This window comes from Galeopterus variegatus, unplaced genomic scaffold, assembly GCF_000696425.1.
Source record: "Galeopterus variegatus unplaced genomic scaffold, G_variegatus-3.0.2 Scaffold14549, whole genome shotgun sequence".
NCBI classification, from domain to species: domain Eukaryota; kingdom Metazoa; phylum Chordata; class Mammalia; order Dermoptera; family Cynocephalidae; genus Galeopterus; species Galeopterus variegatus.
In genome coordinates this window covers 13,253-29,036 of record NW_007740660.1, presented here as the reverse complement: position 1 = coordinate 29,036, position 15,784 = coordinate 13,253, and the positions used below count along the sequence as shown (strand labels likewise).

At 60.0% G+C, this 15,784-nt stretch overlaps 1 protein-coding gene across 1 annotated transcript in view; it reads right to left on the bottom strand.

Moving 5' to 3' along the window:
• Positions 1-2,643: 2,643 nt before the first annotated feature.
• LOC103581998 (AT-rich interactive domain-containing protein 3A-like) overlaps positions 2,644-15,784 on the bottom strand; it is a gene marked incomplete at its 3' end in the record, with an annotated part of 20,027 nt that continues 6,886 nt past the window's right edge. The window contains exon 3 of the mRNA XM_008563689.1: positions 2,644-2,716. Within this exon, the coding sequence (XP_008561911.1) occupies positions 2,644-2,716 (73 nt within the window). The remainder of the gene's footprint in view (positions 2,717-15,784) is intronic.

Below are 15,784 nucleotides of genomic sequence, written 5' to 3'. Positions count from 1 at the left end.
AGGGTGGTGGGCTAGCCCGGGGAGGGGAGGTGTAGGGAAGGAATGGCATTGGGTTTTTCTGGGTGTTCCTACTCCACCCTGTACCCCGTGTCTGAGCTGCCCACCTCCAACCTCATCTTCCTGAAGCCTGCTCCAGACTTGGCCCCCTCCCCAAGCCCCACTTGAACCTCTCTCACCAGCAGTGAAATTCTGGGCTTCTGAGCCTGTCCATTTACTGTCTGTGTCTCCTGCCTGCTGTCCTGCATACACGGCGTCCCCAGCACCCAGCCTGGTATACAGCAGGTGCTCAATCAACACCAGCAAAAGCTGATGGGCCCTCCTTCCCGGCCAGAGCTGCTAACCGCTCGCCCGAGCCCCATGAGGGGGGACGCCGAGTACTCCTTGTCTAGGGACCGGGAAATCAAGTTGGGGGCCGGCTTGCCTGCTCTCAGGCCCTCATGACACCCTCCACGTCTGGGGCCCTGGCCCTGGGGTCCCCTGAAGCCTGACATTCTGGAAACACCTCCCACCACCTTTGGCCGCTTCCCAGCCTTTCCCAGGTTGCAAATCCCCTAATAAGTCCAGGAGAGCCTGGGGGGCTGGAGGAAGACGGACCTCAGACCTGCCACCCTGCCCCAATTCCACTTTTCAGCCCAAGACAGAGAGAAAAAAGCAACGCTGACTGTCAAGTGCACACACAGCCCCAGAAAGGAGCCAGGAGCCTCTGCCCTTCCCCACTGAACGGCACTGAAAGACCCTCAGAAGATCCTGCCCCGGCTGCCCGCGCCCTCCTGCCCCCCAGGAGCAGGATGTTTACAGAAGGAGCCGGTCCTGAGGACTGCCGGGCAGCGGCCAGATAAGGAAGCGGGGGAGGTCGTCAAGGAAACAGCAGGGAGGGGGTGCAGGCGGGACCCCTCCTCTCATTCCCAGCCCCCAGGCTGTTCCGAGAGAAACCTAGTTGGGGGTTTTCACTTTGTGACGTGGGGAAAAGAAACTACCTTCCCTCCGCCAGGAGCAAAGGAGGAGGTGGGCTTGTGGGATGCAGAACATGGTGTCCAGGAGCGAGCATGGGGGGGTATGACAGATTCTCAGCCCCAAAGGCCCCCAGTTACCCAGGGGAGGGTCCAAGAAGACAGCAGGGAAGAGGGGGCCTTGAGGCTGGGTTTTGAGGGATGCATAGGAGTTTGCTGGTTCCTGCCCTCCAGGAACACCCAGCTTTAGGAGGGAATAGGGCTGGCTGCACACAGATCGTCATGGGCCTGTGTGGCGAGGGGCTAGACTCACACGTCTGGACCCCCAGCCTCACCCACCTACAGGGGCAGCTCACCATGCTACCTAAGTACCTCCCGGGCCCAGCAAAATGGGTGAGCTGTGGGGCTGGGAGCTTGGAGCCCTACAGCAGAGCAGTGCAGGGGCTCGGGTAGGTGTGTACGGACGGTAAGAGAGTCGGGGAGATCTCTCCGGCCACATGAGGGACAGCAGGCCCTGGTCAGGGCTGCCCTTGGAGGATAACACGGGAGGGACTCCCACCCGGCACGGGAGGGGTTAACTCAGAGGCCGCTGGGCAGTGGGGGTCCTTCCCTTCCGGTGGCTGGCGGCTGGCAGGGTCTGGCGGGGCCTGTGTTTACAGAAGCCAAGGGAGGGGCGGGCACAGGCCTGGACAAAGCCGGCAGCTGGGCCGGGCCGTCCCTACGAGGCCCCTAGCAAGCAGCAGCCCCAGCCCTGCAGCCCGACCGGCTCCTCCTGCTCCGCCCCTTCCTGCCTCTCTGAGCTCCGAGGCCTCCTCCCGGCCCTGAGTATTGCCAGGAGGTTGGAGGGGTGGCACTCCCAGGACCACATTCAGCTGACAAGGACTCAGGGGACGTGAGGGAGGTCCTAACCCTGCTCTCCCTGGCTGAGAGCCAGGCTTCCCCTCCCCCAATCTGAGCCAGGCTCATCCCAAGTGGGAGGGATGGCCCTGGGTCTGTCCCGTGTCTGAGCACCTGGACACCTGCCCAGACCTGTCCTCAGCCGGCCCCCCCTCGGCATGCCTGGTCATCTCTCTTCCCAAGGCCTCGGTCGCGAGACGCTTCCCAGTGGGCTGTGTCTTGTACCCGTCTCACCCCGGACCAGGAGCGATCGAGGGCAGGGTCAGGCCACAGAGGGGGCATACTGTTGGCGCTCAATAAATGTGCACGGCACACCAGTAACTCTGTATTCAGCGCATCTGGGGCGCCTGCCGACCGCTGAGTTTTGGGAGGCTGCCGCACAGGAGGTGCTGTTTGTAGCCCGTCTTACAGATGGGGAAACTGAGGCTCCCCCCATGGTGGGAGCAGGTCAGGGGCCGGGACTCTATCTCAAATCAGCAGCTGAAGGATATGTCCCCCCAGAGCCCACCTGCCCATCAGGGACCTGACTCCGTGTCACAAGCACAGAGGCCAGCCCCGCCCCCATCACCTGCCGTCCCTACTGTGGGGGGACCCCCATAGTACCCTGGGTCTTGAAGGAGGGAGCCTGGGCTGTCAGTCAGGGGCTGGGGCCTGGAGACCCTCCCAAGAGACCCACCTCGCAGACTCACAGCCGTGCCTTCCCCATCAGGCCCCCTCAGCGGGGGGCGCCTCCAGATGCAGGGAGTCCTCTGCCGCCCTCAGGCGCCCCCCACCTCCCGTGACCTGGGGGGCTCACCTCGCTTCTGCATGAAGCTGAACAAGTCGTCCAGGAATTCCTTCCTTTTGGGGTCCCCGTCGAGCTCGTAAAGCTGGGAGGGTAGAGAGAGGCCAGGTTAGTGGGTGCCAGAGCTGGGGGATGAAAATCACATCCCACCGTAACAGGGGCCAGGCCGACAGGGACAGCAACCAGAGGTGCCAACACTCAGTCCCCCCTGTGAGCTGTCACCAGCATTCAAACATCTCCTGAGGCCCCAGCAGGCAGAGAATGGACCTGACCCTGCACCCCAGTTGGGGACCCGGAGCTGCCCTAACATAGCACCACAGACCGGGTGGCTTAAAACGATGAAGACTTATTCTTTCACATTCCGGAGGCCAGAAGTCTGACATCGGGGTGTGGCAGGGACGTGCTCTCTCTCTGGAGGCTCCAGGGGAGGACTTTCCTGCCCCTTCCAGCTCCTGGAGCTGGCGGCTCCCTGGGTTTGTGGCCATGTCCCTCCAGTCTCTGCCGCCATCGTCACATGGCTCTATATTCTTTCTGTCTTTTCTACGCTCACCAGGCCCCTGGATTTAGGGCTCCTAGCCTCATCTCAGTCCTTAACTAATTACATCTGTAAAGACTCCATTTCCAAATAAGGTCCCTTTCATGGGAACCGGGGGTCAGGACCTCAACGTGCCTTTTTGGGAGATATTACTCAACCCCTGCCCATGCTGACACAGCAAATAATTTCTACAATGGCCACGACAGATGCCTCCCGGGGCTGTCCTGAGAGTCACATGCAAAGGCATCTGCTCCCGAGAGATGGCTCCATTTTGCAGATGAGGAAACTGAGGCACAGCAGCAGGTGGGAGACCACAGCCTGGGACTGTTGGGGACACTCAGCCCAAACCTTCCCGGCTCCCGTGCCATGCCACCCTGACTCCCCTGGCACCAATGACAGCTTCTGCCTGCTGGGGTTACGGCCAGGGAACAACGAGGTCACAACGCATGCCTGGTACTGTCATCGCAGGAGGGGAAAGGGTCTCTATCTGGGGGTGGGGGACAGGAGGTCCCTCGCCCCGCAGATGGTCAGCTCACAGTTTCCGGTGGGCGGGCAGAGGCCTGCAGGGCGGGGGGAAGAGATAATTAGAAAGCGCGGTGCAGGCAGGGGCCGATCTGCCGAGGAGGGGCGGCCCAAATACCAGCCTTCAAATGATTAAGCTCCAGGGGACGCAGCTGGCCGGGCCGTGGGGGGCCTTGAAACCACCAATTAGGCCTCCTCGGGGCTGATTCGTCATGAGGGCCCAAGAACGTGGCCAGGCCCTGCTCTGGCTGGTGGGGACATCCCCGGGTCCTGGGGAGGCAGATAGAGGACGTGGCCACCCCTCAACCGCATCCTGACCCTCTCTGGGCCTCAGTTTCCCCATCTGCATTGTGGAGACAAAGTGGGGCCTTCCAGAGAGCTGCTGGGGGAGCCAGGCGCCCAGACCTCTGCCCTGGGTGGTCTAGGCTGAGCAGAGGGTGAGCTGCCGGCCTTTGTCTCTGCCCCACCCTGGCCAGTGCAGACTGGCCGGCCTGCATTCCTGCACTGATTTATGGTGGCCAGGGAGGCCCGAGTTTCCCCTTCAGCTGCCGGAGGGTGTGGGGCCTGCAGGTAGACCCGGCTGGGCGGCTGGACCGTCCTGCGGGTGTGAGCAGACACACACGCACGCAGCCCCAGGCGGGCCTTGTCACCCTCTGACCCCTGCCCCAGGCCCAGCTCATCCTGCCTGCATGCCCCCCTCAGGGAATCCCTCCCCTCCACTACAATCCTCCAAGGTCCTTTCCATCACCTGAGCCAATCGATTTACTTATTTTTCTGGGTTTTTGTCTGTTCTGCTCACAGCGTCTAGAATCAGAGCATGCAGCAGTTAACAAATGCTCGTGAAATGAACCTTGAGATTCTCAGCTGCAACGTGGGCCAGGCTGGGCAGACAGCAACACAGCAGACTCATGGTGGGAGTTGCCTGAGATGGCTGGTGCCCGGGTCAAAGAGGATTTTGTCCTTGGGGCTGTACTGGGGTGAATGGTATCCCCCCAAATTCAAGTCCATCCGGAACTTCAGAATGGGACCTTATTTGAGGGGCCGGCCCGTGGCTCACTCGGGAGAGTGTGGTGCTGATAACACCAAGGCCACGGGTTCGGATCTTATATAGGAATGGCCGGTTAGCTCACTGGGTGAGCGTGGTGCTGACGACACCAAGTCAAGGGTTGAGATCCCCTTACCGGTCATCTTTTAAAAAAAAAAAAAAAGAATGGGACCTTACTTGCAAAGAGAGGGCCTTTGCAGATGTAATTAGTGAAAATCACGTCATATTGGGGTAGGGTGGGCCCCACATCCGAGGACAGGCGTCCTTATAAGAAGAAGAAACACACAGAGAGAAGCCACATGAAGACAGAGGCAGAGACTGGAGAGATGTGGCCACAAGCCCAGGGACGCCTGAAGCCCTAGAGGCTGGAAGGGGCAGGAAGGACCGTCCCCTGCAGCCTCTGGAGGGAGTGCAGCCCTGCCACGCCTGGATCTCAGACTCTGGGCTCCAGAACTGGGAGAGGATAAACTCTGGTTTTAAGCCACCTAGTTGTGGTTGTTTGTTATAGATCCCCAGCGGCCAGCACACCTCAGGCCCTTCCTGGGCGAGGGGGAAAATCTCCGAGATTCTGAGCCAGGTGAAGTGGGGAACGTCCACCCCATCCCCCACAAGAGACCTCACAGTCGCTCCTGCCTCCGTTTCCCCATCTTTCAGGAAAGTGCGATGAAACACAACTGCTTTAACCCTGAGTACCTGGAACCATGGTGACCCCCATATCCCAGGTGGGGAAACTGAGGCTCAGAGCAGAGAACAGCTGGCCCATGACAGAGGACCAGGAAAGGTGGGAGGAGAGTTGGGGGGTGTTAACCCTCAGGCCAAATGGTGGTCTACCAGGCCGGCGGCGAGGCATGGCCAGACCCCTGTGGGGCCATAAAGTGGGGACGTTCAGGGCCCCCCAGCTGTCGGTGGCCGCGGAGGCTTTAATGGCCGTTGCTGTGGGCAGCTAACAACAAAGGCGGGCAGTAAAGGCCTCCCCAGCTTTATGGGGCTCTGGCCCCTAGTTCCGCTCCCCTGTGGGGTGCATCCCGCCCTGGCCAGCTGGGGATGGGGGAGCAGGGACAGTGTCTAGGCTCCCCATGGCGGTGTCCAGGCCCCCTTTGTGAGCCACAAAACTTCCTCTACCAAACCCACCCGGGTTCTCAGGCTGAAACCATGCCCCTCTCAAAAGTGGACGAGAAAGCTCCAAAATGGGCACCCACAGGACCCCAGAGCTACAAACCCAGGCTGGAGATGGGGCAAAACCTCCAAAACCCGCTTCTGAGGGCTGAGGGTAAGAAAGGCTGCCACACCTGCCCCTCCTGATTCCCCGGGGTCTGAACTAGGGTCTCCCTCTCTGGCCCGGCCTCCCCCTTCTCCCAGCACCCCACCCCTCACCGGCCAAGCACGGTCCCACCTCCGAGCCTTCGTCCTGGCTGTTCCTCTTGCCTGGAATGCCCTTCCCAGTGCCTTCCCCAGCTGGCTTCCCCTCCATTCAGGTCTTAGCTCAAATGTCCCTCCCTGCAAGGGCCCCCCGACCTTCCTGGAGAGGAGCCCCACTCTCTCACTACGGCTGTGGCCGCCCCCACCCCTGGGGATGCCCTCAGGTCTCACTTGCAACACAGTCACTGATTGTCACCGATCCTCTGGCTGATAACACTCCCCCCCCCACACACCGCTCTGTCCCAATCCGGGCTGTGTAGATTTTTACAAATTTGTCTGGTTTCTTGTCTGTTTTCCCCAGAACATGAGGGATTTTTTGTGTGTTTTGTTCCGAGAGTCAAAAATCGGGCCAAGCACACAGTGGTTACTTCATAAATGCATGTTCAGCAAACTCAGCCTCTCAGTTTTGTGTGTCCTTTTCTAACCCGCAATGCCTGTGCTTTGGGCGAGCTCAGTCCCACCGTCCCTGGGAGCCTGACCATGCTGGGTCCTCATCCTGACCCTTACACTTCCTTCTGTGTGGACGTGGCCCCCCGCCCTCTCCAGGTGCAGAACCTCAAGTGGGGGAGGTCGTTAACTGGGATGGAGGCATCCAGCAGGTGCTCAATAAGGGCACATCGCAAGTCTGCATTTTCCCCCTGAGAAGTGGGACAGCTGCGCCCCTTCCAGGCTCCCCATAGGGCAGGGTTGTGGGGGCACACCCGGCTCCAGCCACACAGGGACCCCTCTGGCCTGTTTCAGCTCTGGGGGGGGGTCTTACTCCATGCCTGCCCACCCTGGGATGGAGGGTGTCATTCGCTAATTACCAAGGTTGGGCTGACCGTGTATGTCTCCCCATTCCCAGCACCACCCACTTTGCAGAAGGGGAAACTGAGGCACAGAGCCGGTGAACCCCAGCCACTTCTCTCACCTCTCTTCTCCACTCAGCAGCCAGAAGGGTCTTTCTCAGCAGTCTGAGCATGACCCTCCCCTGCTCTACAGCCTCCCATGGCTCCCCAGTACCCTCACACGGCCAGTCACTTCCCTGCCCGCCCATCCGCACGTCGTCCCTCACCCCGCTGCCCTGGCTTCCTCTGCTCCAGCCACGTGGGCCTTCTGGCTGCTTTTTGAGCAAAATGCACACGATCCCACCCCAGAGGCTTTGCACGGACCCTTCCCTCTGCCTGGAATGCAGTTCCTGAGATCTCCCAATGACTCCCTCCTTCCCACCCAAGCACCACCTTCTCAGAGAACCCCCCCGCTGCTCCTCACCCTCTGACCCATCACCCTGCTCTCTCCTTGCCAGCAGGGGACGCTCAGTGAGTGAATGAAACACGGGGTCCCTGACCCTCCCTGGCTCCGGACACACAGGGTAACTGAGGAACAGCACAGTGGAGTGGGGGGAGGCCAGGGGTGGGGGTGGAAGGTGCTGGGCCCCCACCTGCTGAGGGATGGCTGGGTCCCCTCCGAGATAAGGCCAGGAAGGCGCCCAGGGCTCAGGTCGGGGCCCTGGGGTGGGGGAGGGGAGAGGAAAACTGAGATAACCACCCCCACCCTCACCCCCGGCCCCGGCCCGATGGGCAAACAGGAAATTCTTGTTTATGGCGAAAGGCTGATCATCTTCACCAGCCCTCCACGGAGAGAAACTCCTCGGCAGGGCCAGTGGGTCAGGCTGGGAGGGGGAGGGGGTGCTCGGCCACCCTGCACGGCCCAGGGACCCCTCCAGAATCAGGGAGCTCAGCCCTGGCCTGGGACCCCCTCCCCAGCCTGCCAGCTCTGGACGGCGGGAGGAAGTCAGGAAGAGACCCCCCATGAGTTGGAGAAAATCCACAAAGTGACGGACCCAGCCTGGGGCAGCCCCCTCCCCAGATACCCAAGGTCACATCTCTAGTGCCTGCAATTTTCTCCTCAGTCCCCAGACAGGCCCCACCTGGGCAGTTCCCATCAGGCCACAGGTGGGGGGACAGGGGCGGTGTCTGACCCAAGGCCACGGGGCCCAGGCTGTAAAGAAACCGCCTGTCTGCGGGGCCCCTGGGAGAACCTTTGCCCCTCACAACAACACAATGGGCATCTGCGCAGGCCCCAGGCCCCCTCCCATCTCCCCAGGGGCTCCAAAGTCCACGGGGCCCCACCTCTGCGATAGGGGCCACATGGCTGTGGGGGAACCCCAGGACAGGGAGGTGCCTAGTCTGGCCAATGTCTTTTAGACATTCCCTATGGCCACCGAGATCAGGAGAAACCAAGAAACAACCCAAGTGTCCGCATTCCAGGACTGGCTGAGCCCTGGACACGGGATGGGTGGAGAGACATCCGAAGATGGGAAATTGTTAAGAAGGCATGTTTTCGCACGGTCCCATACGGGCCTTCTGGGAAACTGAAGAAGTGTGCTTTCCTCTAAGGACAGATATAGGTTTGTGAACACTCCGAAAAGGTGGGAATAGATCTGACTCAGCAGCCACCCCCTTATGGGCAGTGGCCCGAGCCACCCCGGTGCCCACGTGCCCAGCGGGGCGGTTCCCAGGCTGCCGAGGATCAGACGGAAAAAGAAACCATCTGGGGCAGGGACCCTGGGGACTGCTTGGGGGACTGCTCGGGGGAGTGAACAAATGGACCAGGGAGCCTCACCACTCAGGGCTGGGTGGGTCCCGGGGGGTTCATTGCTTAACCTCAACGACTTTGTTTATTTTTATTTTTTCATCTACTTCTGTTAAAAACTAAAGCTTTTGAAAAAAATTTATTGAGGTGAGGGGCCGGCCCGTGGCTCACTTGGGAGAGGGCGGTGCTGATAACACCAAGGCTGTGGGTTCGGATCCCATATAGGGATGGCCGGTTAGCTCACTTGGGAGAGCGTGGTGCTGACAACACCAAGCCAAGGTCATCTTTAAAAAAAAATAATAATAAAAATAATTTATTGAGGTGAAAAGCACTTCACATGAAACTGACTCATTTGAAGTGTGCAGTCCAGTGGTATTCAGTGCATTCACAATGTTGTGCAGTCGCCACCACAGTCTAGTTCCAGAACATTCCATCAGTCCAAAAAACAACCTGTCCCCCTCAGCAGTCACTCCCCATCCCCTCCCCCAGCACCCGGCAGCCATGAATCCACTTTCTGTCTCTGTGGATCAGCCTGATCCGGACATTTCATGCAGATGGAATCACACAGTGTGTGGCCTTTTGTGTCTGGCGTCTGTCACTGAGCGTGACGTGTTCAAGGCCCGTCCACGTGGCAGCGTGTGTCAGAGCCTCGTTCCTGTTCACGGCTGCATAATATTCCATGTGGATGGACCACGCTGGGTCCGCTCGTCAGTAGATAGACACTTGGGTCATTTCCTCCCTTTCGCTGTTGTGAATTGTGCTGCTGTGAACACATTCACATGTAATCTTACCTGTTTTTGCCTCCTTTGGGTTTTGGACAAGAAACAATTATTGCAATTCTGTAACCAAAGTTAGACTAAAGTGGCTGGTTTTTATCTCCTGAATCACCCACAACACACTCAAACAACCAGGACGGTAAATCAGATGACACTCTCTCCTTGCAGCCTCCCAGAGGCTTAGAAATCTTTACAAGATCCAGCCATGTCTCTCTCCTGCTCTATATCCGACCATGGCTCCCTACTGCCCTCAGGAGAAAGCCCAGCTCCCTGCCTGCCAGGCCCTCCTCACACCTCCAGTGTCTCTCTCCCCTCTGCTCTGGCCCCTGGGAATACCCTTTCCCCAACTTTAGCCTCTTTAACTCCTACAGCTTGCAGGGAGCCTGCTCTGACCCCCAAGGAAAGGCAGCACCTCTCTAGCATCTGTCCCAGCAGGTGGCATGCAGCAGGCGCCCATTAAGGAGGGAAGGAAAGAGCCCAGGAGCTCTCATTCCCTCGGGTGCCTGTCCCATGCCAGCAACACCGGGGTTTCCTTCACACCCCGCTCCTATGCCCCATGCCCCTCATCCCCTCCCTGAGGCCGCCTGATAAATCCCACATTATCAGGCCAGTGAGGCCCCTGGGGCGGCGCAGAGATGACTCAGCGCCTGTGGCCGTTGCTGGGGCCTGCAGGTGGGCAGGGTCTCTGGGGGCCACTGGGGAGCCTCCCCCTTCACAGAAACACCCACGCAGCCCGGTGGGAGAGGCGGGGCAGAACCCAGCATGGCCTCCCCCACAGCCCCGTGCCCACTGTGCACTTGGGAAAACTGAGGCAGGGAGGGGCGTTCTTCAATGTCCGGTCACCAGGTTTGCAGAGAACCAGCAACCTGTCCGGTGCTTTCTCCGTCCTTTTCTGCAGCCCCACGAGGCGGGGAGAGACGTGGTCAGAGAAGGTGCTCCTGTCCCAAGTCCCACAGCCCATAAGTGGCAAAGTGGAACCTGGAGGCCCTGTCCCATCTCCCTCCCGAGAGCCCCGAGTCCAGGAATAAACAGATGGACAAATGGACGAATGAATGAATGAAGTCAAATGGGCTCTCAGCTGGTGTAGAAGGCCAGGGAGTCCAGAACCCCTGCCTGCCTGCTCTACGGTCCTCAGTTTACCCACCATGGGGGGCAGGGGTCAAAGGATCAGGAAGCGGAGGCTGGTGCGGGTCCTCCCTTCCCAGCTCCCGAGAAGGCCTGGCAGGACACAGGGGGGATTTCAAGTTGGAGGGATTTTTTTCCCATTCCGGAAAGTCCCAGGACCCAACATGTGGGGGCCAAGCAAGAGCCACACGGGGCTGTCAGCCCACAGGTTTCTTTGCAGGACAATCCGTCTTGCAGCCATTACTGAGTGCTTCTTGCATATGTTGGACACGACACTGGGGCTACCTAGTGGGTGTGTCCAAAAAAGACCAGGCTTCTCTGCTCAGGGAGCCCCAGGCCAGCGGGGAGACAGCAGAAATCAAACCCAGGTGCTAGGAAGATGTCAGCCAGGGCTGGTGGTCTGCAGAGAAGACAGACATCGAGGGAGGGAGGGGTGCAGGATCGGGGGGGGGCAGGGTCGCCGGCTGCCCCACATACAGTAGGCGCTCAATCGAGGTCCACTGTGCAACCTCAGTCCCTGCCCAGCCCTCTCCGAGCTCTGCCTGGTCAGGAGTCGCCGGGGACTCCCCCGCCCCGCCCGGGCCGTGAGCCCCTTTCGCTTCCCGTCAGCTCTGCAGGCAGCAGGGCCTCGGACACAGACGCTCAAGCCCCGCCGGGCTCGCAGGAAATTGGGTAAGTGATTCTGGGCAGGGCAGAAACATCTGTCTGCTCGACCCCACCCCCCACCGCCCTGACAGGCCCCGGGTCCTCTGAAAACACACAGCACCCCACCCACGAAAGAGATATTAATAAAGAAAGCTCCAGAAATGACCACAAAGCATGTAACACATGAAGCTGACACTTCAAGGTGCTTCTTTCTGGATTTCCGGATCATGAGATTCTGGGGAAGTTTGCCAACGTCACACATTTGTCTTTCTCCCCTGTAATCAGGGGCCACCTTGGAACCTCGGTCTTTTCATCTGTGAAGGGAGCTCGGGGTGTCCCTGGCACACCCAGGTGGAGGACGGACGAGGGACCTCAATTGTTCAGAGAGGAGAGTATGACTCAAGGAAGATGACGGAGGGGGGGGCAAAGCTAGTCGGCTGTCAGGACATCTCACAGTTGGGGTAACTGAGGCACACGGGGGCGGGGGCAGCAGGCCCAGCATGGAGGATGCACCTGGGATAGGTGTAGGTGGTGGCTGCCCCAAGTGAAATGACACGCAGATCAGGGACCTACAGTCCACCCAGAGCCCCCACCGAGGGGCCGGCCCTGGGCAGCCCCCATATCCACATGAGAGCACATTTCACAGACGCAGAAACAGGCACTGAGAGAAGACGGCAGAGTCGGGACTCGAACCCAGGACCGAGCCCCTTGGCTGCTTTGGATTGAGTACAAATGCTTCAGAGAATCAGAAAGTGAAAAACCCAGTCTTCCCTCTCTCCCCGAGCAATGACAAAGCCACTGTCCCACGCTGCCCCATTCGTATGGGGGTCCCAGGCACCCCAGACTTGCCCTCCCAGCCTGCACATGATACATCCTCAGGTTCCCTCCTGACCGCTGGGGCTCTGTCCCCTGAGTCTCAGTTTCCCCACCAAGAAAGGGGGCTCGGAGTTATGGTGGGGTCCAAACACTCCGCCCAGGTCCTGGCAGGTGGCAATTAAAAATCTCGTCCTGGGATTTCCTCTGGAAGGAAGCAGCCACGTTCCCCTGAAGATAAGACCCGGACGGCCCTGAAAAGCACCAGAAGGGACTTCCCCAGTGGCTGGAGCCATTCAGAAAGATGTGCCTGGTGGGACAGTGAGGTCCCTGTCATTCCCAGCCCAGATTCTCTGAACGGAAACCCAGCCAGGCCCCAGCAGCAGGGAGTGGGTGGTCCGAGGGAGACGCCCCTGCCACAGCCATGTCAACTGGGTCCTCATGGAGAGGACATGGGGACAATTCAAGATGCTTCTGAAGAAGGCAGCAGGAAGGTTGGGGTCCTGGAGGGCTCAGGGCCTGGGGTCCCCACAGGGCACACCTGGCAGGAGCTGACCCCACGGCAGTGGCCAGCAGCCTCCATGTAGGGGAACATCCCCCTGCCCATGAGCAGCCACCTCACAGGGAAATACAGAGGAGAGAACTGAGAGGCATGCTGGGGCCACCGGGGCATACAGCAGGCGCCCACTCCGTGCCCTGTCCCTTCGCTACACGAGCCTAAGTTGGAGGCAGAGACTTGCTGGATGGTCATTAACGACGACGATAATAATAAAATGACAACAGCCAGCATGCATTCAAATGCCGACCTCATTTTACAGAGGGGAAACTGAGGCCCAGAGGGAGGAAGTCACAGGTGGCTGATGCGAGTCGGGGCAGAGCCGCAATGTGCACACTGGCTCAGCTGGGCTCTGCACCCCCAGGTGGTGGCTGGCATCAGGGAAATGAGTAACTCACAGTGACTTCAGGCCCGGCCTCCTTTCCAGGAATCGGCTCCAGGCATCCCCGACAGCTGGGCACGTGGACTGGCAGGGGAGGGCCGGGCAGACTGCCAGCCCGGGCAGGGGCACCGGGGGGGCCAGGGCGGGGAGAGGCCGGTGCACCCGCTCTCGGAGAAAACAGCAGTTGAGGAGGAATTATAGGGGGACGCGGCGGGGGTGGGGAGCAGCGGAGATACAGAGAGAGGAAAAGAAAGAGACAGACATGGCTCGGGTTCGAGTCCCAGCTCCCCCAGAGCAAAGCAGGGTGACTTGGATGGGTCGCCTGGTCCTAGCCCCCAGCCTCTGTCAGGGGAGCCCGGGGCCCAGCTGGCACCTCTGGGGAAGAATTTATTGGGCTGGTCATAAAAGGAGATAAAACAGGACAAAGAGCTGGAGGAAGGGGTGGCCGGGCCCCCACCTTGTCTGCAGTGGGGGGCTTGGGGCACTCAGGGGGACGCACACAAGTCTGGAAGACCCATATTTGTAACAGTGGGCTCGGCACCCCTAAGTGGGATGGGGGTTCTGGGTGCACCCTAAGAACAGGGCAGAGGCTGGGGCTGCCACGGGGGCCCATGGGTGCTCCCAGCGTGGACAGAAGCACCAGACACAAGACACAGCCACACCCTCCCACACGGACACTGGGACGTGCACACAGACACGCCCGTCCACCCTGACCCAGACACACAGACACACCTTCCGAGATAAAGGCCAGACGCAGGCCCACCCTCCGCCCTGCCCCACCCCGCCGCCACGGTCCCCTGGCCTCCAGCGCCACGAGGGCGGGAAGTTCTGCCTCCTTTGTCCACAGATGTGTCCACAGCGCCCAACAGGCTGGCATACAGCGGGCGCTCCATCGATGCCCGGAAGGACCGCGCTCAGACATACGTGCATGCACATGGGCAGGCAGAGCCCTAACCCATCTCACGGCTCCACTGGCAGGACAATCCGGGTCCCCCGGTCCCAGACTAATCCCAGAAAGGGTTCTGCAGGTGACTGGGTCGGGGCCCCCTATGTCCTGTGGCCTGGCAGTGTCAAAGCCTGTCCATGCCACCACGGCGTGTGGCTCCCTAAGAATCTGCCCCTCGTGGGTTTTGTATGAGCTTCCCAGGGCAGCTGACACAAAGTGCCACAAAGCAGGAGGCTTAAAACGACAGATTTACGCTCTCTCAGCTCTGGAGCCCAGAGTCTGAGATCCAGGTGTGGCAGGGCCACAGCCCTCCAGTCTCTGCCTCTGTCTTCATGTGGCTTCTCCGCTGTGTCTGTGTCCAAATTTCCTCTTTTCTACAAGGACACCAGTCACTGGATTGGGTCCCACCCTAAGGACCTCATTCTAACTAACTCCATCTGCAAAGACCCTACCTCCAAATGAGTTCCCACTCTGAACTTGTGGACAGTCGTGAGATTTGGGGGACAGGACAACGCAGGACAGGTTTCTTCTGGAACATGGTTTTTCACTTGTCTTCTGCCCACTGTGGCCGCAGTGGCCACATCTGGGCCCAGGGCCTGCGTCCCAGGGGAGCTCACTGTGCATGAGTGGACAGAGGGGGGCCTGCAGGGGCCGCCCACCCCACACATGCCCTGCCCAGCCCCTCGGCCCCTCAGACCCCCAGCCCAGCCCTGACCACGGGGGCAAGGCTGTGTCCCAGCACCGAGGCCTTCAATGGCCAGATTAGTTACCGTTTAACCCCATGACCCCCAATTGTCCTCTGGCCATGAGCAGCCGAGCATGCGGAGAAGGGGCGGTCCACACCCGCCCCCCTGCCCTGCGCTTGCCCACCCACCGGGCTGGCACCCCCAGCTACACGATCAAGTGTTCCCTGTGGGTTGGGGCCAAGAGTCAGAGAACTTTAGGGGGTTGAAGGGTTTCAGAAATTGGTCCTTTGTGTCAGGCGGGGAAACTGAGACACCGGGTGGCACCTCTGGACTAGAGAGGGTGCACCGCCCCCACCATGGCCCTGTCCATCCCTCAGTGGTCACTGGGCTGTATCAGCAATGCCTGCCCAGAGCCCACAGTGGACAGGGGCGTGGCCGACCTGTGCCCCTCCAGCTGATCCAAACCACTGACCAGGACAACGTGACTTTCCAAGCAGGCACCGGGGCTAATGGTTAACAGGTCCCACGGCCACCTCACATTTCAAAGGGCCTGCTGGGTCAGTGGCAGGCATGCAAGGTCCCCAGACACATAAGCACAGCTGTGTGCAGGCACACGCACACATGCCTGCAGACACCCCAGACACGCACACGCACAGCCACGTCCCAACAGGAGATCTGCAGGTGACCGACCATCACCCCAACGTGCCCACGGACACGCAGGACAGAGGAGCAGACGCGTGCAGGGGTGCCCGGACTCAAGCCACCCACGCATGTCCATGCACCAGACACCCTCCCTGACGTGTCCACGTGAGACAAGGACATATACAGTTTGCCATGTCACATGGTACACACAGAGCCACACCAGCAGGCACCTGAGATGACAGATATATACAAATGATGCCACCAGGTGGGGCCTCGTGGCCTCAGGTTATGCATATGGGCCACACATGGCCATGGACACGAGGCTCACGGACACCAGCAGATGCCCAGTTTACAGGGGCACAGACACTGCCCTGGACCCCAACATGCCGGCCACCACGTCCCCTGGCTGGCGCGCTCAGTGCCCATCCACACGTACGCGCGCGGCTCCCACGCCCGCTCCCGCCCGCCCCAGTTGGCTCTGCCCGCC